We start from the raw sequence: 27,824 nt of genomic DNA on the forward strand, positions 1-27,824 counted from the left end.
GTGGCAGAGTCTTAACTTTGATAAAGAATATCTCTTTGGTTTTGATACTTTAGTCTTTGCAACTTCAGGGATCTTATCTATGCACAATCAGCTTGTAACACTCCAAAGAGAAAGGAAAACTTGAAATCGCATCATATGACCCCTTTAAATGCTTTAAAATCTCTTGAATGTTTAAACTGGCCGGGTGTATTTGTCTGTTAAAGCTCAAGAAGTTGCGCAAGAGAACTCAATTCAGTGTTCATGCGTTGTCTGAGACGCGGTTCTCTATGTGTGCACGCTGTGCATACTGAATATACAGCGTGAGTACTGAATGTAGTTGTCTTTCGCGTCTTCTAATACTTTAAAATCGCTTGAATGTTTATATTAGCAAGGCTTAAAAACACGTGCAAATGCTAAACTTTTATGAGGACTCAGCAGTGGCCCGATTGGGCCAGTGACAAATCCGTCAACTGTCCCGAGTGTCTTTTACACTGGTCCCGGGCCATCGGGCAGTCCTTATTGTCGAGCCCTGCTATTTCAGTCTTTCTACCTCAAAGATTCCCATTTAATTCAATGTGTTAATTGTTGTTTCTTTGTAATTATGTAAATCCTACACCAATTTTTTTGTGTATTTATTTTATTCTTAGCATTTATATTATGTTATGTTATATTATATTATATTATATAGGATGATCAAATGTTGCATAAGTGTTTTTTATAAAAACATTTCACATTTCAGCTGGTTTTTATTTCTGTCATGCTGGGAAGGTAGAGGTTACATCTGTGTTTAAATGGTAGTTAGTAGGGATGCTCCGATCAGGATTTTTGCAGCTGATACTGAGTATCGATTTCTTGTCATGGTGATCGGCCGATACCGATGCCAATTCTGATGCTTCAAGCTTTATATAGACGTTTCAATGGGCGCACGCGCCTGGCCCGAAGCTAACTTCCGGTCTGTGTTTGTTTATCAGTCTGGTTATGGTACCGGCTACAAACGCAGTTAAAGTTAAGGTGATGAGTAGACTGAAGTTGGGCTCAGGTGGTTGTGCTGTGGGATGTGTTTCCCATACATTTATTTATTTGTGGCGCTCACCACAATATCAAAACTCAAGGATTTTCCAAAAGGCTTGGTTGAATAAACATGAGCACGTACTGCACGTTTAAAAATCAAAACGAGTGAAAAAAGCGTGGGTGTTTTTATATCTATCTTTAGAACATTTCCGATGTCATTTTCATTTCATCTTGCATGTTATATGCCTGATAAAGCAGCGTTTGTGAGCTCAGCGCTGCTTTGTGTACAGCTGTTACTGGGGAAACCTCTGTTTTTGTTCCGTCCTCCACGCTGTAACAACTCACAAAAGACTATTTTTAACCAAGCAGCGCGGAGAGCCGCTTCAGAAACGTGCCACGGCTGGCTGATAAACACAAGCACTGACTAGAGTGGCCACGATCAGCTCCGGTGGCCTTGGAGCCGTAACGCGCCGCAGACACGTGCAGTTCGGCGCAGATCAGCTCTAACGTCACTGAATCTGCTGTGTAGATGAATCATGCAAAACATACACGACAAACAGCGAATTTTTCATTGTTTCTCAAAACGTCATAGCATTTCCACACTGGCGATGACATGACTGCGGTGCCAAATCATTTATGTACTCATGCATCATGTATCAGCAATATCATCTTCACTGTATAATTTGATGCTGTCTCACCAATGTAACTGTACTTTCTCATTTAGGATGTTGCAGAATCATATTCTGTCTCTATCTTGCACAGTCATTTAGTAAAGTTGATCTATGGGTGTCACTGTCAGCAGTCTGATCACGGTTAACCAGTTAACCCCTGCTGGTTAGTGTTGTAACTACACCATTCCACTGCCAAACAGCATCTCACCCCATTGGCTGTTATTCAAAAGCAGCAATTTTTACCTATATATATATTAGGGATGCACCGATACTGGTATCGGTATCGGGCCTGATACTGAGCTCCTGTACTCGTACTCGTACTCGTTAAAATGCCCCAATACCAAACGCCGATACCACACAGCATGTGATAAGCGCCATATTCAAACAAAGAAACACCGACAACAGAACAACAGACAGCAGAAAGGAGTTAAGGGTGTCTACTACGAAGTATATGTATGCAATGAATATAACGTTAAACATTCAGTATTAACGCCTATATAGCTGATGTGCGCGAGCTGATAAACAAAGCACGTTGAGTGGATTGAGCGCGCGGCGGCGCAGATGCGCGAGCTGAATATCGAGTGAATATACCTTATATATATTTATATATATATATATACATTTTTTTACCTAAAATAAATATTTTGCTAATATTTCATTATATTAGAGTAGATTTTACCAGTGATTGATGTGAAATAGTCTTATATTTAATGTTTGCTGTCTGTGACGTCTCAGCTGAGGATAGTGGCTAGTAAATCATTTGAATTGTGTGTGGGTGTATTTTTCATTTACAGAATGACTCTGATGGTTTGATCCTCAGAAAACAAACTTACTGATAACATGTCAACCTTGAATGCATCATAAATGCATAAATGTGAATGTAAAGTGTAAATCAGTCCAGACAGCACCAGCATCATCATCATCAGGGTGTTTTGGTTTCACTCTCAATCCTTTAAAGGAAATGCCATTTAAACACCCACTTCCTGTTTTCATGCACTGGCTTGTTGACAGTAATTGGGTGTAGCATGCAATCTTGCTCCAGCGACTCTCAGACTTTTGTTTTTAACATCACAGTGTTTGTGAAACCTGTTTGAACACAATCGGTACTTATGTAGGTCTGTTTGATCTCACTTGTGGAGCAGAAATCATACAGTGCCTCTTTAAAATGATTTAACTTTAAAAAAAAAAAAATGCTTAAAGTATTAAAAAATCCTTGAGCAAGGCACCGAACCCCCAACTGCTCCCCGGGCGCCGCAGCAATATGGCTGCCCACTGCTCCAGGTGTGTGTTCACGGTGTGTGTGTTCACTGCTGTGTGTGTGCACTTGGATGGGTTAAATGCAGAGCACAGATTCCGAGTATGGGTCACCATACTTGGCCACACGTCACTTCACTTTCACTTTCACTTTCAAAATGACAGGTGTAGATGTGTCAGTCTGTTTTATAATAATAATTCACACAAAGATGTAAATTCTGTCATTGTTTCCTCAAACTGTAGATCAATCTATATTCAAACATGTTTGATGTCAGTTTCTCATGTGTCTCGTAACTGAAAGTGTTGTGCAAATTTTGAATATGTGGAAATGCAAATAAGATTTGAAATATAGTGGAGGGGGAAGGTTTAAATTTCCATCTGTTTCTCACTCAACGTTCTTATACAGCACGTGGATCATTCAGACTACGGTTTGATTATTTTGTGATGCTTTTAGCTCGACAGCACCTGATCACTGTCTGCTGTCATTGTATGATAAAAAGCAGTATGAACATCATGATAAATATTTGCTTTGTCTGCTTATTTTGTTGGTAATGACGTTAGTGAGTAAATGATGACAGTAGATTCATTTATTGGTGAATCTGACCCTATTGCTTGTTGTGACAGCATTAAAGGAATAGTTCACCCAAAAAAATTAAATATGCTGAAAATGTCCCCACCCTCAGGTCAGCCAGGATGTAGATAAGTGTCTTTCTTCATGAGATTTGGAGAAATGTAGCATTATATCACTTGCTCACCAATGGATTCTCTGCAGTGAATGGGTGCCATGAGAATGAGTGAAAAAGTCTGGTCTGGTCTAAATCGAGAGAAATACGCACAGATCAAACACCGTTTACAAGCCAAAACCATTCTAAACAAATATGTGGGTGGATTTAGATGTGAGCGGACAACAGGGGATGGATTGGAGGAAGCATTATTATGGATTATGGACTATTAGTATTACTAGTATTTATACTACTAGTATTTTATCCTGAAGCAACAGTTTGACGTTAACAACATCTTAATGATGGATTTAATTCTTACAAACACACAGCCTTTGGCTTCACAAGACGTTAATTGAGTCGTGTGGATTACTTGTGGATTATTGTGATGTTTTTATCAGCTGTTTGGACTCTCATTCTGACGGCACCCATTCACTGCAGTGGATCCATTGGTGAGCAAGTGATAAAATGCTAAATTTCTCCAAATCTGATGTAGAAATGGAATAAACATTTTGGACGGCCTGAGGGTGAGCACATTTTCAGCAAATTTTCATTTTTGGTGTTTCTTTAATAACAGCATCCGTTTGTCATTTCTGGGACTCTATTAAAAGGATCAGAGCTTGTTGAATCTGTGGAACATGTGGTTGCTGTGTTGTAGGTTCTCGTGTCCCACTAACGCTCATGTTTAGAGACATTATACTATATCTTGGATGCAGTCGGAATTCCATTCCTGCAATCTCATTTCCTGTTGTAGTTCTCTGTAGCGTGGGTCGTGCTCTCACACGCTGATCACACCAGCTCTGTTGCATCTTTATCTCTGTCTGTCTTTATCTGTGTCTGTAGTGTTTCAGGGTTTGTGTTTGTTTTTGGAGCCGTTTGGCCTTTAACTGTAAATGGTCAAAGTGAAGCACGTGATCTGTGTGTGTGTGTGTGTGTGTGTGTGTGTGTGCGTGTGCGAAGCCATGAAAAGTAAAACAGTGAGTGATGTAGGGATGGGCGATATCTTATCGTTTGCGATATACCGTTAAAAATTCTCCCCACGATAAGAATTAGTCTTCCCGCGATAATAACGATAAAGTCTAGATGTTGACATATTTCTGTGTGCGACAGTGTGGAGCTACATGAAAGGCGGACGTGAAATTGAAGAGTCTATATCGCTAAATGAGGAGCTCGAGCTCCTTTTACAGTCTGTAACTGGTTTGGTTAGGGCTGTACAGTGCATAAAAAATCGGTCTGAATAAATGTAGTAGCATGTGTGCGATACAGTTTTGCATGTGTATGAGCCTCTTTACAAACCTGTTGTCCAACAAAGTTAGCTCGTCGTCCGGGTAGCTGGAGAGGTTGTCGAGGACCAGGAACAGTCTGGTGTGGCCCTCGAGCGATTTTTTCCCCCTGCTCCAGCAGGAGGAGGAAGTATTCACGGAGGTTACTGTTTCGGTCTGGTATTCTGTCACAATACCGCTACTGTGAGGAGCACGGAGCGAGGAACGAGGAAACGTCGAGTAGACTTCACAAAAACAGACTTTAATTAACATCAATGGAACCTGGAACACGCACATAGCGGGGAAAGACGAACATTCAATACCAGATGAAGAAACATGGAAAGACACAGGGCTAAAGTAATGGGAATTTTGAAACGTGCAGTGCTTAGTTTATTCAAGGAAGTATAAGCCTTTTGGAAAATCTATTTGTGGCAGTCAGTTTTGATATAGTGACGAGCCGCCACAAATAGATTAATGTATGGGAAACACTGGACACTGCTATAAGTCAATTGGCCATAATCTAAGTGATACAAATAAAGGTTTACTCATATTACACAGCCTGCAGCATACGAGCGATGACATCGTGGACTGGAGGCTGTCGGACCCACAGACACATTTCACGAGGAAAGTTAACATGCACGTTATAATCAGCCCAGAAGTTCATCTGAATTGCACGTTTCTACTTTCACATGCAAATGACTTGTTGCACTTATGAATATGATAAGCACGGTCACATCAATTCTAGTAGGGTAAAACGTAATTACGCTTTCGAAACGGTCTGTTTTGCCCTGCCATCATTAGCTGAAGCTGTGTGTGAACAAGCCACGGCTGTAGAGTGTGAGCTGCTCCATCTCACTTCACCAGAGGGAGAGGGATTCTCCGGTACGGATAAACCACAACAACGCTTAGCTGGCCGCAGATGCGCCTGCCTATAAATCGGCCTAATTTGCAACACAATCGGCTGATGCCGATTAATTTAAAAATGCCAAAAATCGGCCGATTAATTGGCCGGCCGATCAGTCGACCTCTACTAATTGATTAGTGGACTAGTTCACCATCCTAGCTCTCCTTTTTCATTTCTGTATTTGTTTTCTAGCACATCTCATCACCATATATCTCTCTGCAGGAGGCCTGTGTGATTCATTTTTACCCATTTAGCTGTTTTTCTTCATCTGTCAGTATCATCATCTCACTTTCTCTCTCCTCTGTTTATTCTTTCATCTCTCTCTCTCTCTCTCTCTCTCTTGTCCTGACCTCATTTCCTGTATCTGTGATTTATTCTTCACCACCTACTCAGTGTGTTTGTGTTTGTCAGTGACGTGTTTGTTTGCGTGTCCATGAAGACAGATTCAAATAGCCTCACACATTCTAATAAACTAAGTACACATGATTATCTGAGAGAAGACACACATTTATCTGTATAAAACATGTTTATTGAGTCACATTTCGTCCAGACGGATCCGGCGTTTTGGGAGCCTGAAACGCTATTTTTTGAAACTGGGTCCCAGAGTGGATAAATCTGAAAATGACACCTTTGCGCTTTCGTGTGTACAGCCAATCCATATATTTTGTGAAACGATGATGTCATCACTCTGAAACACATTCAATTTCACACTCATTTACGCTGTCTGCCGAGCCCCAAAACAGGAAACAGTTCCTGCAGTGAGTCTGTCGCCATGGCAACAAGCATGTTCCCACACACACATCTGAGTGATTGTGTTTACAGGTGTTTCATGTTTACAGTGTCAGAATTATCCAGCGGGAAACATGCTCAGATTTTCCAGGTCAGGGGCGTCAATTAAAGAATCATAGCATTCAACTGATTGAAAATTATCATATGGACAAAAACATACTTGTAATTTTTGCTACATTTTAATAAATTTATACCAATAAAACACAACTTAACTTAAAATTAATAAGTTAGTAAAATAATATTTTTTGGTAATTTTTTAGACCCCCTTCTTGAATCAGGCATGTATTTTTTACCGTACAAATAAATGCAGCCTTGCTGAGCAGGAGACTTCTTTTAAAACATTAGAAAATATTATAATAACATTTATGAATGTTGATGGAGTTCTTGCTTTTTCTCAGCTTTTATTTTGGCAGAAACCCGCAGGAAGACCTCAGTGCTTCTTTTTGTTGACAAATAATTCTCATTACGAATTTAGGAAGACGTTTGTTGCACGTATCGCATTGTCACATGCCTTGTAAAAATTCATAAAAATGTTACTGAGCAACTGACAAGTAACACTATTTCAGCGCAGATTTTACTCGTGCTTTGGACTTTGAACCCTGGTGCCGCGAGCTCGTGCAGCGACTTCCTGTTTTGCTGTTTTCCTGTGGGGTGAAGGCTTGTTGCATCAGGGATTAGTTGTGTTTTCAATGCGATGTTTATGTGTGTGTGCTTTGGGATTCTCCGCTAAACTTCACAGACGTCACTTTAGTGAACTAGCGCCGCGTGCATGCACGCCAAACAGACAGAGTTCAATTAAATATCAGCGCAATAATTCTGACTAAAATAAACATTTCGCTGAAATATTTGTAGTTGGACAATAAATGTGACATGTAGAATTTTAAACCTACAAGACTTGTGTGCGTTTTAATGGTTAAATTACCAGTTTGATACGAGCACATCTGAAAATATAACGGAGGACACAGACTGAGCTGCTGCGGAGAAAGTCCATAATCCAATTTGTTCTAAACATGTGACAAGCTTCATATTAAGGCCTTTAAAAACTGGTAAAACATAGTTTATAGTTTCATTTTGCATATTAGTTTAAGCGGCTCGGCCAGTCAGATGCTCTGACTGAAAGGCTGCATGTGCCGCTGACAGAGACACAGGCTACTCGCGCTGTTTAATGTGTTTGAGATGTGCTGTCTTCCTGAATGCATAACTTACATTTCACAGGTATATTCTCCATCTGTAAATGTTAGAAAGCCATGGAAATATTTCCATGTGCCTTCTGCTTTGGGATTCTCCGCTAAACTTCACAGACATCACTTCAGTGAACGAGCGCCGTGCGCATGCACGCCAAACAGACAGAGTTCAATTAAATATCAGCGCAATAATTCTGACTAAAATATAAATTTCGCTGAAATATTTGTAGTTGGACAATAAATGTGACGCAGTCACGCCAAACAGACAGAGTTCAATTAAATATCAGCGCAATAATAGTTGGACAATAAATGTGACATTTAGAATTTTAAACCTACAAGTAAGTCTATTTTTATGATAGCACTGACTGTAAAGTGACTAATGGGGTAATCAAAATAGCCTAACACATTTCTGTGCTTTTGTTCTCATTTATTTTCATTTTTAGTTTAGTGAATTTAACTTCTGCTTTAAAAGCCTTATTTTGGTTTTTAGATTGCAATGTTAGAAGGAAATGTGATTTTAACCTTTTTTTGCACATAATATAAAGGCTTACATGGTTACATTCACTTTATTTGTTTTCATAGCCTTTAATAGGTATTGTTTTGTTGGACAACATTAGGTGGTAAGTGAAATATATATATTAAATGCAGATTTTTTTAATCCAAATACAAAAACGAAAATACAGAGATATAAACCGTATATCGCAAATCAGCCAAAAAATACCGAGATATGAATTTTTGCCCATATCACCCAGCCCCTACGTCACATCATTGTTCGGTACAATTTATTTGGTCTTTTTGCTTATTCGCTTATATAATTTCGGTTGCCGAACATTCGGTGCATCCCTAATATTTAAATATCTTTTTTTTTTTGTGGTTCATTATTTTCAGACACTGGTCCATATCGTGGTTTAATTAAGTGTACAGTCCTCCTTTTGATTTATTCATCCAAAATTCCATGAGATTCTGCGTTATACTGTAAATTCAATTTGTATGTCTTGATTCTGCGATTTATGCATTGTGGAAATCATAGGGCCCTAAGGTTTGATCAGTATGAGTACTAGTACTAGCTTTAGTAATCCCTCAGTGCCGTGGTCTCCAGAGTGACCTGCGAGCTGTAATCCAATCAGGACACAGTGATTATGTGTGCTGGGAGGGAGTGGACAGGAAACAGAGATGCTTCTAGATCCGGAATGTCATGCATGGATCAGCTTACCACGTCAGCACCTCGCCAGCATCTGTCTGCAGTATCAGATGCGCTTCTGATCTGCTTAGTGATTCATCGCAGTCCAGTTGATCGGCATTATGAAGGATCACAATATTCCACATGCACTTGCATTCGCATTGCATGCAGTGAAATGAAAACTGCATTGCATGCTTACAGCAACCCTTTTATTTCACAGGAGCAGGAAACAAGCTTGCGCTGAGATTGATTGACACCTTCAGTCATGTCAGTGGGGTGACGAAGGCGTAACAGGACACCGGTTCACTCTGTGGAAACACATACCGCAACACACCCAACTTCCTCCCAAAGTGTTGCATTCTTCCTGCTGCAGCCGCATGTCCGTTTATGTGTGTGGGCTGACAACATTCCTCCGCTCACGTGTCTGATGTGTGTATTGGGTTGCAGATCCCACACAGATTTTTGCACTGAACCCACCCTGCCCCACCAGTGCTGCGTTGCGGCCGCTGAATATTGCACTCTATTGTTTTGTGTCTGATCCCACAGCAGCCAGAGAGTGGCTTACATCTGCTTTTTTGTGTGCAATGATGTGTTTGTGAAAATATAGAAAACCGTGAGTACATGCACTTACAATGCATAATTGCGAGAGGATGCTGGTGCATTTTGGTTGCAGATTCTCCACCTGTTTTTTTTTTTTTTTTACTTTTTCCCTAGGGCTGTCAAAATGGATCTAGTGGCTTCAACTGGATAGGCTAACAAAAACATTATAATGCAATGACACTTACATCGTCATCGCATCTCGTACGCCACTGATAAGGCTGCCTCTTTAACGCACACCTAAAATTCGAAAGCAACATTTTTGCATTCGAATGTGAATTTTTATTTTAAATTCGACGAATATTCGAAATTCTGATGCTGTTCAGAGGTGGCATAAATGCATTTACACAGCAATTACAGCTGTATACTGTGATCCTTGGGGCTGAGGTGGCTCAGAGTAGGCATAATTTATTCTGGCTTTTAAGTGGCATTATGCTGGCTCAGAGCAGCCTTAACTTGGCTGTGTAAAGACAGCTTTAGTGTTAAGAAATGCCTCAACTCTTTTTTGTTTATGATTAGGATGCCTTTAATTTTGTTGGTCATTTAATATAAAAGTATATTTCACTGTTATTCGTTTGTATATTTTATTGGGTGTTAATATTCAGTGTTCATTTTACTTGTAGTGCACATTGCAAACACAATATATTCTTTTTACTAATAACATCATGTCTCTTTTTGGTGTGCTCGTATTTATATCAAACGAAAGTAACCAGGTTTTCTTTTTGATAAAGGTGACGTTATCACATAATTTCATGTACATAGAACCATCATCACCAGGTGACCAGGTGGGTCATATTTTATGCATCGCTGGAAGACTGCAAATTTTTCAGAAGCATTTACGTTTAAATTTACATTTATTCATTTAGCAGACGCTGTTATCTAAAGCAACTTACACTGATGGGAATTGTTTTTTCCTGTCAGAATAAATGTGTCTCAGCCATCTGATGATTGCTTGTATCTCATTATGGCTGCAAAACGCATAAATCATCAGCCTCAAATGACTAAATGAGTGTCTGTCTCTCTGCAGGTGAAGCAAAGAACATCCCTCCATATCCGGGTCCGAATAAAATGCGGGATTGTTACTGCACAGTCAACCTGGACCAGGAGGAAGTGTTTCGAACCAAAACCATAGAGAAGTCTTTATGGTGAGGATACAAACACACATGCACTAACCATGCACATATGAAGATGTGTTAGAATAACACACTGTGTGTGTCTGTGTTTATGAGGTGCATCAACAACACCTGTGCATTATTGTATCAATCTGACAATGAAAAATCATTTAATTAAAAACAGAAAAACTAATTATAATTGTTATAATAATACCCACAATATATCTCTGTCTCTATCCACTGCAGTCCGTTCTACGGCGAGGACTTTTATTGTGAAATCCCACGCAGTTTCCGCCATCTGTCCTTTTACATCTTTGACAGAGACGTGTTCAGGAGGGACTCCAGCATCGGTGAGCGGCTCTCATTAAATGTCTGTGTTTGAATACAGGTCACAGGATGTTACGTTTCTGACCTGTTGTGAGATGTGCTGTACTTCCTGTGGTATCTTTTCCCAGTACTCACCCTTTTGGTCCTCTGTAATAGACCAATCGGTAAGCTCCGCCCCCCTTAGTTACTGTTGCGAACTCGGACAAACAAACGGAGTTGCTAACTGTCAGCTGTCAGTGTGAAAACCTTGTCCCAAGATGTTTTTGATACATTTTGGACACAGAAGGACCACCATTCAAGTGGGTCTTAAATATGCCATAGAGGGATATATAAAAGATTTAAAAATAAATATGGTGGGTAACAATATTAATTTGGAAGCGAGGGATTATAGATCACAATGCAAGCGGGAGAAGCCTCATTACGGTCGTCACGATCACAGATGACAACATCCAGGATTCATGTACCGCAGGGTAAGATTAAATTAATTTACATTAAATTGTAACTTAATGAGAGTATGACAACCAGAAAGTGAATGTTTTCATCTTCATTGGGATTGGGGTTGAATGTTTAGGGACATTTTAAAATAAAATTAATTCCTTTGCCCATCCTCTCAGGATACCTGGAATCAGTGCTATTGTATTGTATTGTATTGTATAACTTTATATATGAGTGAGTATAACTTTATATATCTATGAGTGAGAGATGAGAGGAGGAGTGCAAAAATAAAACCCCTCCCTCCGTTTAATATTCCGTTTCAGTTGGAAATACGTCACTATAATGAAATAAAGTCGGCAGCTGCTTCTGGTTCATGTGGACTTTAATAAGAATCAATGTATAATTTATACAGTGAAGTGTATATAGTGTTTTATTTTTGTATTTGTTCAGTTTCTTGAATGCTACTGCTAAATACACCTACTGTACCAAATTAGCCACAGCCTGCTGTTCTCTACTGAATGTTCCTCCAAATGTACCTCCGTTGCAGACGGCATGACCACAAGACCCCAAACCTGAAAATAAAATACAAATGATGTATTTAACAGCAGTTTTTCTTAACTCAGTTTGACTGAGTATTTCACCTTCACTCGCTGTTTACGTTGTTACGTCTGTCTGACCTAACTTGCGATAAAGAGGCAGCATAGAAGTTATGCTTCTATGTGTTTAACTAGTTTACTTGGACTAACTGATGTTAACTTACCAGTTGATGTTATCATCGATACAATGTCAATCACAAGAAAAGGCTCCAAAATACACCTCTGACGTTGCAGACGACATGAACCACAAATTTGAAGATAAAAAACAAAATAAGTACTTAAAAATGCTGCTTAAAAACTCCACTTAAAACAATGGTGTTGCCTAACTCACTTTACCTCAGTATTACCTCAGACTCCGCCTGATTAGCTAACTTGCATTAAAGAGGCAGCGGAACATACAAACTTGATGTTTCTCGGTTTAACTAAAGTTTACTTACACTAATATAGGTGACCTTAACTTACTCACCAGTTGATGTTTTCACCGTTCTGATGGTGTTCCGGCCGACAGTCAGAAAAAAGGCTCCAAAACACTCCCCACATGAAAAATGACATGATGAATAATTAGTTAGGCTAGTTTTTTATTAACAAGTGAAAACATCTAAAAATATATCAGTTTTGCATAAAACTAAAACAAAAAATACTAATAATATACTGGATTTACAGTAGAGAAGAATTACACTAGTGACCAATAATTTCCCACAATCCTTTGCTGTTTACAATAATATACTGTATACAGATTTTACAATATCTTATTGTACATATTACAGTAAAATGCTGTTCAAATTACAATTTTTTTTTACAGTGTTACAGTATTTATAACTAGATGTATATAAAAACAATAGAAGTATATGGAATGTCAGTATTTAGATAGCTGAGTAAGTGTGTGTGTGTGTGTGGTTCAGGTATTCCCTACGTTATAGGGACAAAAAGTTCCCACAAAGATAGCAATATCCAAAATCCTTGTCCTTGTGGGGACATTTTTTGGTCCCCATGAGGAAAACAGCTCATACAGTAAATCATACAGGATGATATTTTTTGTAAATGTGAAAATGCAGAAAGTTTTGTATGAGATGTAGGTTTAGTGGTAGGGTTAGGGTTGTTCAGGTATTCCCTACGTTATAGGGACAAAAAGTTCCCACAAAGATAGAAATATCCAAAATCCTTGTCCTTGTGGGGACATTTTTTGGTCCCCATGAGGAAAACAGCTCATACAGTAAATCATACAGGATGATATTTTTTGTAAATGTGAAAATGCAGAAAGTTTTGTATGAGATGTAGGTTTAGTGGTAGGGTTAGGGTTAGGGTAAGGGGATACAAAATACAGTTTGTACAGTATAAAAACCATTACTTCTATGGAATATCCCCATAAAACATGGAAACCCAACATACGTGTGTGTGTGTGCTCCCTAATTGAAATATCCTGACATGAGAAACCTTTTCCATTCAGTCAAAGAAAACACAGTTTAGACCTCTACACATACTTTTTTTCCAGTCACAGTAGAGCTCGTACATTTAATCACACAGCTTGGCCTACCAGATTGTTATGATTCATTAATTTATGATTAATGTGGCTGCAGGCCTTAATATGTTACAAAAGATATTGAGGCAGGAGGAAGGGGAATGTTTGTTAAAGAACATAGAACAAAGACAGATAAAGTGTTTGAACATTAACTAGAAACTTTCCCAGAAAATGTGAGCGTGTATGACACCAAAAATGACAAAGAGCCATAGTGTGATTATATGGTTTCTAGGGCATTGCTAGGTGGTTGCTAGGTAGTTATGGGCACTTGCTTGGGTGTTCTGGGTAGTTGCTAGGGTTTTCTGTGTGGTTCATAAAGCATTGCTAAGTGGTTCTATGTTGCTAGGGAGTGTGCTAGGGTGTTCTGGGTGCTTGTTTTGATGTTTTGCTTGGTAGTTGCCAAGGTGTTCTGGTTGGTTGCTAGGTAGTTTCTAGAATTTTCTGGATGTGTGGTTGCTAGGTATTTGCTAGGGTGTTTTGGGTGGTTGCTATGGAGTTTCTAGGGTGTTTTCTAGGGTAAGTGGTTGTTAGGGTGTTCTAGGCAGTTGCTAGGTAGATGCTAAGGTTTTCTGGATGTTTACTAGGGTCTTCTGAGTGGTTGCTATGGAGTTGCTATGGCGTTTAGTGTGGTTTCTAGAGTATTGCTATGTGCTTGCTAGGTGGTTGTTAGTGTGCTCTGAATGGTTGCTAAGGTTTTCTGGGTGGTTGCTATTAGGGATGTGCAACAGTGATCGAGTACTCGAGTACTCGACCGTGACAGCGATGATCGATCATGTAAACGATGATCGAAACTTTTTTTTTTCTTTTTTTCCCCTGATTGGTTATAGCAGCACTTTGGGCGGCGCCCTGAGCTCTGATTGGTTAGCTTGCCACAGGATGCATCAAAAGACGTGAGAAGAGAGAGAATCATGGCCTCAAAGTCGCGTACTGATGTCTGGTTTCACTTTGAGAAGACCGATGAAAATACAGTTCAGGCAATTTTCTTGGCTATTTCCGATTTTTTTGTAAGTGTGACCTGCCAATTTTCTTTCCAAGAACTATAATTGACAGCATATACAAACATATGTCTATACTTTTTTCAATACAAAAATTATTTACATAATAAAAGAAATTATTAAACATTACAATTCCCCCAATCTGGACTAAGTTACAGATGTTCTCTCACTTAACTCTCAAAATAAAGTGCTCTGGAAGTACAAGTGACTGGAAAGATCAAATTCTTACATTGTTTCAATTAATTCAGTTAGAATAATAAGAATTCAAATGAAATCAAATCAATATCAACAAACTCCATCTTTCCACTGCAGGAAACACAGAAGCTGCATCTGAAGTAGCATTAGATGTATTTACACTGTATTTGAATGTTCGATGAAGCTGAGGTGCCATAAATGCATTTACACCGCAAAATTTCAAATGCATAAATAATTTTATAAGATTAATGTTTTAAATATGATTAATGTTTTAACTTCCACGCTGACGACATGTTTACATGCGGATATGAGCATAAGTGTGACATCAAAACGGACCGGTGTTACGAAATTTTCGGTTTCTGGGATTTTCGTTTTCAGGGTGCAGAACATACATGAATATTCATGAGTTTCCTGGACATGTGCATGGAACTGAGAATTTTAGTTTGCACTCCTTGTATCTCAGCATGTTTAATGGAATATTTCAAAAATGGTAAATATATTTATTGGGTTGCACAAACCTATGCCTAAACTACATTTGTTCATCATTTCGTAACAGTTTATAACGTTTTTATTCGTTTGCAGTGCACATTTTAATCACACAAACCTTGCACGTTTTGTACAGTCGTCCCTGACTGAATGATTGCAGGCATGTAATGTCAGGATAAAGTACAGCAAACCTCAGCTAGTTGTATACATTGATTTCAGTTTGTAGCTTGCGATGCCTTAAAACTGTGTCTATTATTAGTTGTTATCATTTGTTGAATACGTCGTTGCCTGCAACAAATGAAATAAATCTATATGAATGTATCTGTGGACATATTTTTTTTTTTTATACTGATGTGATGATCCATATGTTAACTTACCCTGTTCAACATTCTCCATGTTGTCTGGTTGTGAACTGTCTGCTGTCTGGTTGTAAACTATGATACAGTCATACACTGCTGCAAAAAATGTTGTTGAAATTTCATTGTTTTTTCATGTTTCCAAAATAAAATATTTAAACATTTTTATAAACAAATACAAATTTACAAATTAAGATTTCACAAGTTAAGGTTTAAGGTTCCACTTGCACAGTTAAACCAAAAATCCCAGAACACCTGAATGATTACAGCTACACTGATTTCCAATAGCATGGCAACATGTTGTCATGTTGTAAGACAACATCTGTATTGCAAACTGTATTGCTTGTATTGCTTGTTATTGTTGTTTTGAGCGTAGGCATACCAAACGCAACGTTGTTGCCATAGAAATCAATGCAGATATTCAGTAAAATGAAAAAGCACCATGGGACACACAAATCAGATCTGAACAGTTCCAATACACAGTGTGGACAGTCAAACATTTAAATCAGATTCCAATCGGATACACAAATAATCAGATTTGGACTGACAGTCTGAACAAGGCTTCAGTTCATGTGGTGAGCTGATCTGTGATCTGTGTTGTTTCTGCAGGTAAAGTGGCCGTGAAGAAGGAAGACCTGCAAAAATACCACGGTAAAGACCACTGGTTCCCGCTGCAGCCGGTCTGTGCAGACTCAGAGGTGCAGGTATGTTTTCATATGCTCCCGTGTGTTAAGCACAAACACGAATGATTCCAATTCACTCTGAGCTCCTGAACGCTTTCCATCCTCCAGGGTCACATGACCACTAATTAGAGCTTCAAACGCTCATGATTTATGAGGAGACGCAGTATTTGTTTAGATCATGAGCTCTTTTCTGTAGGATCACAGCAGTCTCATCATTCACACTTAATTACGTTGACTGCATTTCCACATCTGATGCAGTTCTGTAGTTCAGAGCTGAATGAGATCTACTCACAGTGATTCTGCCGGAGCTGCAGCGGATCCTCAGAAACACAGAAGCATTCATCGAGAGCTGAGTGAGGAAGGATGTGTGTGTGTAATGAAGAGCCCAGAGACTCTGTCCATAGAGCACTTATTGTTGTGCTGTGTTTGAGGAAGAGCAGCCCATCCTCTTCACAAGGCTTCACTTTGTTTCAACTAGAGGAAAGTTTCATTGCTCAGAGAAGGAGCTGCGTGCTGTCAATAAAATATAATTTAATGTCTCACTAACGGTACCTGGAAATTTAATGATTTAAAAAATATTTAATTTATATATTTATTTATTTTAATAATCATATGTTCATTTCTATTTTTCATAATTTAGTGAATAAAATCCTCCACTAATGAAAGGTGCTTCAGCTCATTAGCTTAGCTTTATGGATCCTACAATCCGATATTTGTATCAGGTATTGGCTCCGATATTGAATAATTCTATTACGGGTATCAAGACAATGGGCCTGATCCATAGGGGCCATTTAATTCAGTCTAAAGGTGTGTTCGACTTGAAGTGATGCTGCGCAGACTGATCGGTGTATAACATCAAATTACGATCCGAAAGCTTACAGAGTTCTTGCTGTAATTCTATGCTGTGTGCAGCGTGATGTCATGCGCTCACAACGGGCTCGGCACACCGGTAGACGGTTTTCAAACAAGCTAATGTGCACAGAGCAGCTAACAGCATGGAGTGAACCAAAGGATCACCTATTTAAAGGTATTTCACACCAGCTATGCCAACAAGTTCGACAGCTGCTTGCAAAATCTGCAAAGTCAATGTTCCGTAGGTTAGTGATAAAACTTCGAATTATAACACAACCAAGTTAATCAAGCATCTCCAGAGATTTTATTCTAAAAAACACTCTTAGTCCATCGAGCTGAATATGAATGTGAAAATATTTATCCGTGACGACTCAACCTGAACTGTACAGGAAAGTGTGTAAACACATATCAGAAGGGTTCAAAGATGTCAAAGCGATGAGTTTTACAACAGATATTTGGAGCTCCGATGTCTTTCTGTTTATTTTTACATGTTGTTTTACCAAGCTAGTGAAGCTATTGGTTTATTCAGCTGCCTTTTTATTGGATGTTACAGGGATCATGACATTTTTTTTAATATGTTCCTTGAAGTTCACTTATAATACTAGTAATCTTTGCACACACACTATATATAGGCTATATATATATATATATATGCGGAAAAACAATTATTTTCAATCCTCATTCTGACCCTCTGTCTGAAATGATCTGTTTTAAGTTGGCGGGCCACTGTTTTGATTGGCTAACTTAGGGCCCTACGAAATTGTATTTTTTTCCCCAAATTCCGTTTTATTTTTTTCCAAATTCTGTTTTTTTTCCCATTTAAATTTTTCTGGATTCCGTTTTAATTTTCCTAGACTCTGTTTTAATGGTTAAATTAAATTTTATTAATCAAAAAGCATGTCTAATTAATCGAAATCATGAAATATTTAACAGCAATTTATTAAAAGTTTAACAGAAATTAAATTTCTATCCTATGAAAGTCCTATGAAATATATTTTTTCTCAAATTCAGTTTTATTTTGAACACATTCTGTTTTCCATTAATTTTCTGGATTACATTTTAATGGTTTCATTACATTTTAATAATGAAAAGTAGAGCTGGGACAATAAATCGATGCATCGCAAATCGAGAAATGATTCTGCATCGATTCTGATTTTCCGAAGGCATCGCGATTCTCTCTGAATCAATTCTGAGCTTAGTTTTTAACAGCAGATGGCACTGCGTGCTTTAGAAATCGCCATATTCTGCTTGCTTCCAGTTCCTTACAGATGCACTATTTGAACCTAAAATAATCATTCATAAAGTTCGAAAAGGTTGACGCGAATTACAAGGATGTTCACAGTGGGCTGTTTACGTTAATCTCGCTTCATAACGAATCGCGATGCATCGATTTATTGTCCCAGCCCTAATGAAAAGCATCTCTAATTAATAGATTTTATACAAAATCATTACATTAAGTAATATATTTCTGTCACAGTTTCTTCAAGTAAAACCAAACTTTTATTTTGACAAGTTGCTGTGAAGACCTTTGATTTTCAGTTTGTAAATGATATGACGATGGTTTTTCTCAAAAGAAACGGTAAAATGCTTATGAAGTGACAAAGAGCTGCGTGTTGTAACGCACCATTTGAACCTAAAATAATCATTCATAAAGTTCGAAAAGGTTGAAGCGAATTACAAGGATGTTCACAGTGGGCTGTTTACATTAATCTCGCATCATAAAAGCTGATGTGCAAGTACATTTAACCACTTACATTACTCAGCCAAATGCACAAGCGCTCTTCTTCGTGAGCATTTGAGTGTGTGGTTAAAAACTAGCCTAGAGCGCCATCTGCTGTTAAAAACTAAGCTCAGAATCGATTCGAGAGAGAATCACGATGCATTACGAAAATCTCAGAATCGATCCACGAATCGCGATGCATCGATTTATTGTCCCAGCCCTAATGAAAAGCATCTCTAATTAATAGATTTTATACAAAATTATTACATTAAGTAATATATTTCTGTCACAGTTTCTTCAAGTAAAACCAAACTTTTATTTTGACAGGTTGCTGTGAAGACCTTTGAGTTTCAGTTTGTAAATGATATGACGATGGTTTTTCTCAAAAGAAACGGTAAAATGCTTATGAAGTGACAAAGAGCTGCGTGCTGTAACATATGTTTATATTTTAATGAAAATATCTAGAAATTTAATGAAAAAAACATTTTTGTATTTTAAAAAATATTTTAATATTTTTAAATATAAAAATAGTTTTATATTTTTAAAAAAATATTCTGCTGCAGTATGAACAGTTCAGTAGAATCTTTACCAGTTGACACATTTCTGTCGGTATGTACCATAGGACCGCCCACCCCGAGTGTTTTCCATGTTCCATGTTCGGTCACGTGTGCTGCCCATGACTCATTGGCAGCCCGATCCCAGCACAGCCTCATGGGACCCTGCAGTGGTTGTGTTTTCATTGGTTTCTCATGCTCCGTTCCTCTGTCTCTCGCTCTCCTTCTCATCGGGTGGCGAGTGTAACCATGGTAACGCTGTTCTCTGTCCTCCGCAGGGAAAGGTTCACCTGGAGCTGCGTCTCAGTGAGGTCATCACAGACAGCGGAGTCGTCTGCCACAAGCTGGCAACACGGTGAGACAGCCAATCACAAGTTCCACATAGCTGCCCGTCAGCCAATCAGAGCTCAGCCTTCGTGTTTTATTAGATTCACGTCCTGAAAGATCAGAGAGTATGTTCCTTGTTTCAGTGAGGGTGTTTCTTGTACATGTAATGTTCATCATCCAACAAACTACTAATTATAGTCTATTTAATGTTCAGAATGAGGGAGACACTTCTGACCCAACCAGTCATGTGAGTTTTGGGGCGGGATTTTCTGACCATCAGACCAATGACTGACGAGAATTTTCATTATTCTTGCAGTTGTTTGATTGAATAGAAATCACACATGCAGCTTCAGTATTTTTTAGCAGTGATGCTTTAAAGAGGGTAAAGAGGTTTTTGTCATCCAACAACCAACTAATTATACAGGTTGACTAATTGACCTAAATTCTTACCTTTTATTTTTAACTGCTTAAAGTTTCTAGTATGTCAGTTTAATGTTCAGAGTCACGGAGATGCTTCAAACTCAACTAATCATGTGCATATGGGGGCGGGACTTTCTGACCATCTGACCAATGACTGACAAGTGTTTGAATTGCTGTAATTTGTCTGAATTACAAAGGGCTTCCTTAAAGGGATAGTTCATCCAAAAATTAACATCTTGTCATAATTTATTAACCTTTATGTTGTTCCAAACCTGTATGAATATCTTTCTTCTGTTGAACACAAAAGAAGATATTTTGAAGAATGTGGGTAATCAAACATTTGACGGTAGCATTGAGTTCATAGTATTTTTTTCCTGATTATGGAAGTAGGGTTGGGTATCGTTTGGTTTTTTTTCGATACCAGTGACAAATCGATACTTTTAAAACGGTTCCGGTGCCTAAACGGTGCCTGAACCGATACTTATTAAAAAAATAAATAAAAAATGATGGTTTGTGCGCGGGGCTTCACCTAACAGTATACATAGCAAGGTTTTTTTTTTGTTTTTTTTTTTTGCTTATTTTGTTTTTATAATAAATAAAAAGAAAACAAGTAGAAAGAATAGAAAAAGAAGAAAAAGAGCTAGTGTTAGAGGGTCATTTTTTAATAAAAATAAAACAATTCAATAGAACAGAAAAAGAACAGATAATGCTAGTGTTAGAAGGTCATTATTTATAATAAATAAAAATAAAATAAATAGAAAGAATAGATAATGCTAGTGTTAGAGGCTCTTCTTTCTTTATAAATAAAACAAGTAGTTAGAATAGAAATATAATAGAGACAAATAAAGAAATATTTAAATATATATAAATAAAAAGGAAGTAAACACTGTAACCAACAGGGCACTCAGTAATCTGGGAAGTTTGTGTGCATTGGGAATCATTTTATTTTTTTTCAACAAAAGCCAAGGTAACACTCATTTTACATTCAGCACACAGTGAAAATGACATGAATATGATAGTGGGCAAATTATGCGCAGCATAGTTTGAAATCACGAGTTTAAAGTGTGTCAATCATGCGTCTCCAGAGAAACTGAACTCTCCTCCTGTCTGCATTTAATTCGCACGGACCAACCGTCACACAGAGCACACGCAATCATGCAGGATACAAATGCACACTTCACAAGATCTCACAACTAGATTCGACTAAGTCTGCAAGGTTTGTGAAATCAAATGTTTATTAGACATTGAAAGATTTGTTTAAATGATATAAATGCATATTTGCTGAATGCTGACGGCAAACAAGAAAGTATTATAATGTTTGCCTTTCTATTACTAATAATATGAAAGCAGTCGTTATAAAACTTTTTGTATACATTTGAATTCATTTGTTTAACAGTTCTATCTGATTATTAGACAGACTTCTATCTGTATTAGGCAGAACTGTTAAACGATGACAGCAAACAATGAAGAGTGATAATGTGAGCGCTGTGTGCACAGGCGCTGCTGTTCTCTGCACAGTCAAAATAAAAGTCTCGAACATATCAGCCAAACAGAAAAACTTATCGACCGATGCCGATATTTGAAAAATTTAAAATATCGGCCGGTATATCGACCGTGGCGATATATCAATCAACCACTAGTGGTAACGATAATTTACCGTCATACCACCCAGCCATATATGTGGTTTTGATTATCATTAAAAAAGACAGGAACATCTTTCTCCTCATTATAGACATATAAGAGCATTGATAGACTGATCCCAGCTAACAGGGAGCGTTCTCAAAATGTTCTGGCAAGGTTCTCTAAAAGTTATGAACAAACGTTCGTTTCAAGTTATCTGGTCTTTAATAATGTTCTTAAAATGTTAGCACAAAAACATTTATACATAATTTATGGATCGTTTTTTCATGGAACATTTAAACTTTAAATATTAGCTACTACTTGTTTCAGAATGTTCAGAGAAGATTCAAAAGTAACATTCCCATAATGTTTGCAAAATGATCAAATGGAATGTTCCCTTAACATTTGCATAACCAAGATAAAAAAAACGTTTTAAAACATTTTAAAAACTGGACATTTTGTACATTCAGAGAAAATGTATAAAAATAAAATTTTCATAACTTAATGGGAGTGTTAACAAATTGTTCTTAGAACATATTTTTGTTAGCTGGGATGCTGAAACTATTGTAATAGGCGTCAGAACAGCATTTGATTTTAGTGTCATCTAATGGATGTGACGAATCTGCTTTAGTTCTCTACAGAAATCTCTATGAATATGAGAAAGAGAGTGTGATGTTGTTTGCTGTTGTTTACTTATCTTCATTTGTGTCTTCAAGACCAGCAGCAGAAATAGGTCTTTCCATCTCACTTTCCTTCTTCATTTTCACCTTATTTTCTCAGTATATTTGCACAGAGTTTGTCACTCTTGGCTCTCATCATGCTGAATGAATGATCTGTGAGTTTTGTGGGTCTTGAGATCTTCTGAAACATTAAGAAACAAATCATCATTGTTTTAGTCACGTGTCATAATGACATGACATCTTTCTTGTAGCTAAAATAGTATAGCTTGGCTCGCAACAGTCATGGGTTCAGTTCCCAAGGAATGCATGACTTAATGCAGTGTAAGTCGCTCTGGATAAAAGCAAAGTCCCTTTAAGGCAAGTCATGTCACTCGGCGGCCATCTTTGAAATGCCTCTCGGGCATGCAAGTGCAGCTCCTATCTCTTTGAATGGGGAAACATCAAATTCTCCAAAACCGTTCGCCAAGCTTATGATTAAATTTCAGATTTGAAATCACCAATGAAATCTGACAGCAACAGTCTCATAAATGTTGTTTCTTTTGCTCAAATAGCGATAAAAAAGCTTATTTTCAGGCTATACCAGCCAGTGTGCATGCGCAGTCCTGAGCGCACGTCTCAGAACACTGACTGTTTCTATAGCAACCGGGACTTCTAACGGCAGCTGCAGTAACGCGATGACTTTACCGATTAGCGATTGGCTCTTTTACTTAGAAGGCGGGGCTTCGTTCAATAGAGCGGCCATATTGAGCATTGCATTTTTCCTCATTCAAAACTATAAAAGTGACACGTCTTGGGTATTCTATAGTGTTTGATAAAAGTGCATGTGATGAATACACAAACCACCATCATTTGCCTTTGAATGTCCATTACCAGGCATCTCAGCCAGTGCTCATCAGTGTTGTTTACTGCAGATTTTATTGCGTGCAGTAATGTTGCATACTGTGTAGTGTACGTTCTTTAGCAGTAGTGTGGTGTAGCTAGTGTCTGCACATTCACTGAAGTGCATTTTAGCATCATAGTTAAGCTCTGCTGATCTGCTGCAGTCACTGTGTGGTTTGATGCCTTGATTAGCGCCTGACGCTTTATTTAAAATTACAAGAGAAACGCCACACTCAGACTGAGAGTAAATAAGTGAACTGAAGTCTGCTGCGTTTGTGTGTGTGTGTGCATACACTGGACATATCTTCACATATCTGTAACTGCATGAATGCATCTGTGCTGTACTGTCAGTTATCTGAATGAAAATGAGTTAATGTATGAGAACATGCAGTATGTGCTGCACGCGTGTGTGTGTGCTCATGTAGGTTTCATATGCTTTCACAGCATTAGTAGGTCCATGTCTGGACAGTTTCCTACACTGGAGCACTCTGGGTAATGAGCTTAGTGTCACAATGAGCAGTGCTTTCATTCACAGGATATTTATGCAGCTTCCATTTTAAGACACAACGAGGATGATGTTTACACACACACACACACACACACACACACACTGATTCATTCAGTACATGAGCTTCATTGCACTGCTGCTGCTGTGATTCTGGTGTGTGACTTTGACATGGCAAGGGCTTTTTCTTTTAGATAAAGCAGGAAATATAGGCCTAAAATGCATTACACAATTTCACGTTTTTATTATGATTGCAAAACATACTGGTGGCCTTATGTGTGCTGGTCACTATTAGCTTGTCTTAAATGATTAATTTTGGATTAATTTGGCTGAGTTCAGTTTCTCTAATACACACTGGCCACAATTATTGGCACCCCTAGAAATTATTATGAGTAAAAGTACATTCCAATTCATATTTATAATTGTCCATCCATGATTTCCTGTTTCACAGGAATATATATATTAGGGAACACAAAGACTAAATTCCCTCAATCACCCATCACAATGAGAAAAACAAAATAATTGTTGAGCTTCACAAAAAGTGGCTGTAAGAAAATATCTATTCTCATTTCCACCATCAGCACAGTAATTAAGAAGTTCCAATCAACAGGAAATGTTACAAATCTGCCTGGAAGAGAACTTCGGAAAAACATTTATTTCATAACATTTTTATAACATTTTTATAACATTTTCCCCCATTTTCAATTGTTTTACTTTATTGAAAGGTTAGATTTTTGTGAATTTTTAAAATCAAAATCAAAAGGATTAACAATGCAGATATATTTCTATTACAGAGTTCTGTTACAGAATGCGGTTGTCACGCCTGAAAATAACCGTACTCTGTGTGAACGTAACCATATTAAGGACTCAAATACAGGACTGACAACCATATTCTGCTGCTGTGTGAACGTGGCATTTAGAGTGGATGACATAGTGATGTCTGGGTGGCGGCCGCACCATCAGCCAATCCATACGGGCTTCAGACAATCGGAACAAGGGATGAACCTATGAAAGAAAACTCTTATTTACATCACGCCTGCACTTAGTCATGAGATGATTCACAAGTAGTGGTCAACCGATATTGTTTTTTTGACAGCCGATGCCGATATCTTGGAAATCAGGGTGGCCGATATAAAGCCGATATAATTTTATTTATTTTAATTAATATTTAAGAAATTTGAAATCATTTGAAAATTGATTAAAAAATAAATGTGTTAAATAAACATACTTATACTTTAGATGACAAAGTATTTTCACTAGTCTTTATAGCGCAGATCCAGTGTTGGTGGAAATGGATACTGCAGTAGTGATGCTGTCCTTAGGCAAGACACATGATTTGGGAAACACTGGCCTTTGTGCTTCTGAGGACTTGTTCATTCTGAGGACCATGATGCACTACTTCAGCAGCTCATGTCACAAATGCATCAATGAATCTGTTTTTCGGATAATGTTAGATGCGGGTCATTATGTTAAAGGTGACATATCATGAAAATCTGACTTTTCCAGGTTTTAAGTGCTATAATCAGGTCCCCGGTGCATCTACCAACCGAGGAAACGTGAAAAAGATTAACCCAGTAACTTTGTTTTGGTAAGCCTTTTCCCCCAAGCGTCTAAAAAAATTAGCGCGTCTGATTTCGCTCCCTTGGTGACGTGGCAAAGGGATCTCATTATAATATTAATGCCGCTTAATCTGTAAGTTTCCACCCAAGGCGCCGTCATTTTGATTTCACAAGCGACAACGGTGTTACAGTTCTAATGCCATGGCGAATGTTTGAGCAAAACATGCTAACTCTTCTGTCTTGGCTGCACAGACGAGCACAGAACACTGTTTAGAGTGCCTCAGAGGAGACAAGACAGCAGTGGATTCTAAGCCACAGATCTAAAATAAATAGGGATGCACCGATACCACTTTTTCCAGTACTCGCCCGATACCGATACTTTTATTTTTGGTACTTGCCGATACCGATGCCGATACCTATATTTTTATTACATTTGTAAATTTTTTAAATATTGGGTACAGAAACCAAAAGGGTATGTATAATGTTAGTTGGTTAACTTCATTTATCAAATAGATACAGTCAAACCAAAATTTATTCAGACACCTTCAACAATTCGCTATAGTTTAGAAAATGGTAATAAAACATGACAAGAACTCAGAGTTAAACTGTCAGAACAAATTCATCTTGATAATGCTAGATAATTCTGATAGAAAGGTATGTAATAGATTACAATCAACCAAAAATTAGACAGCTGTTAGTATGACAGTATTTACACAACTATCAATACTTAGTCGGGCAACCCTTAGCCTCAATGACAGCCTGTAGTCTCCTGGGCATGCTGTCACCCAGCTTCATGAAAACCTCAACTTCAGTTTTTTTCCCAGACTCGGTCTGAATAATTTTTGGACCCAAATTTGTATCAATTTTACTGGTAGTCCACTGTATGAAGAAGATAAACATGATAATCAGAACCAAAACAGATGTTTTTAGCAGGTCCGAGCTGTAATGGCACAGCTCTATTCTGGAAAAGGGGGCAGCAGCTAATTTGCATTTAAAGAAACAGGCACGAAAAACAGCGTGTTTCTGCTTCCACTCAAAATATTATATATATGCTTCCATTTTCAAAATGTTATAATAAATGATCTGTGGAGTATTTTGAGCTGAAACTTCACAGACATTCTGGGGACACCAGAGACTTAAATTACATTTTGTAAAAAGGGGCATAATATGTCTCCTTTAAATAAAAAAAAACGTATTGACCCCAAACTTTTGAATAAGTGTAAATTCAATTTAGCTGTTGCTCATACCACCTGAAATAGCTGCAAATCACTGTCAGTGTAACATACCGTAGCATAACATAAATGCATTTCTCACCCCTTACAGGTCAGAAGCCAAGAAGACGAAGGTCAAACGGAAAACCAACAATCCTCAGTTTGATGAGGTCTTCTTTTTTGAGGTAGGAACTCATTGTCCTGTCTGAGGACGTGGCCACTCAGTTTTTTAACAGCATGTGACGTTATCCAGCATTATGATTCAATGAAGTGACACTGTGACACCTGTTAAATAGAGTTTGCATGATGTCTGCTCCTGATTTTTTAAAATCATTTTATTTGTATTTATCACTGTGCATCCCATCCAATGTTCACATTAGTGCTGAACAAATGTGTTTATTATTATTGTTTTTTTTTTACCTGTAGATGATTCTTAAACTACAGTATTACTGTGTTTTCCAGAAAAAAAAGTCTAAATTCCACCCCAAAAAAAAAAAAAAAACTTAAATTACATCGGTATAAGTCACATTTTATTATTACATTTAGAAATAATGTAAAATACTGATAAATAAAATGAAACATTTCAGACACTATAAATATGTATCTTAGTTCCACTTACTTAACAACAAATCTTTTACATTTAACCATATTCAGAACAAAAAATAAAAGTATAAAACAAACATTATAGTGACAGTTATAGTTTTTTTTTTAAAGCGAAACTGAAACTTCTGACAAGTGGGAAATTAATTATGCAAATAAACTTGGACGCATGTATGTCTCTTATTCAGCACAAATTCAAATATTTTGCATGCTTGTTGTTAAGTGCATTATATAAGTCACAGCATGTTTCAGATAATAATAAAAAAAGGTCAAATACAGTCCACAATTCAACAGTAAATATTTATTTATCATCACTAACCTTAAAGCACTATATTAATTCAGTGCTGTAAAAGTTGATCAATGTTTTTCCCATAACTGAGCTGAACTTTTGAGGTCAATATACAGTACATGTGAACATAATGAAATACTTACCAGGGTTATTATAGTTAACTAAAAAAAAAAAAAAACAGCCTTATTAATAAAATAATTTAAGTCCTAATATATAAATATAAATATACAGTGCCCTCCACTAATATTGGCACTCTTGTTAAATAAATCTGCATGGTTTATCCCTTTGATCTTTCATTCAAAATAATTCACAAAATTCTAACCTATCATTGAAGTAAAACAATGGAAAGTGGGG

General features: G+C 37.6%; 1 protein-coding gene across 1 annotated transcript in view; it reads left to right on the forward strand.

Annotated features, from left to right (window-relative positions):
* rasa3 (RAS p21 protein activator 3) overlaps window positions 1–27,824 on the forward strand; it is a 77,994-nt gene that overhangs the window by 17,420 nt on the left and 32,750 nt on the right. The window contains exons 2-6 of the mRNA XM_016563081.1: window positions 10,578–10,695; window positions 10,909–11,012; window positions 16,181–16,275; window positions 19,659–19,735; window positions 26,694–26,766. Of these exons, the coding sequence (XP_016418567.1) occupies window positions 10,578–10,695; window positions 10,909–11,012; window positions 16,181–16,275; window positions 19,659–19,735; window positions 26,694–26,766 (467 nt within the window). The remainder of the gene's footprint in view (window positions 1–10,577; window positions 10,696–10,908; window positions 11,013–16,180; window positions 16,276–19,658; window positions 19,736–26,693; window positions 26,767–27,824) is intronic.

The sequence above is a fragment of the Sinocyclocheilus rhinocerous genome, unplaced genomic scaffold, assembly GCF_001515625.1.
Source record: "Sinocyclocheilus rhinocerous isolate Xijiao unplaced genomic scaffold, SAMN03320098_v1.1 scaffold920, whole genome shotgun sequence".
Classification (NCBI taxonomy): domain Eukaryota; kingdom Metazoa; phylum Chordata; class Actinopteri; order Cypriniformes; family Cyprinidae; genus Sinocyclocheilus; species Sinocyclocheilus rhinocerous.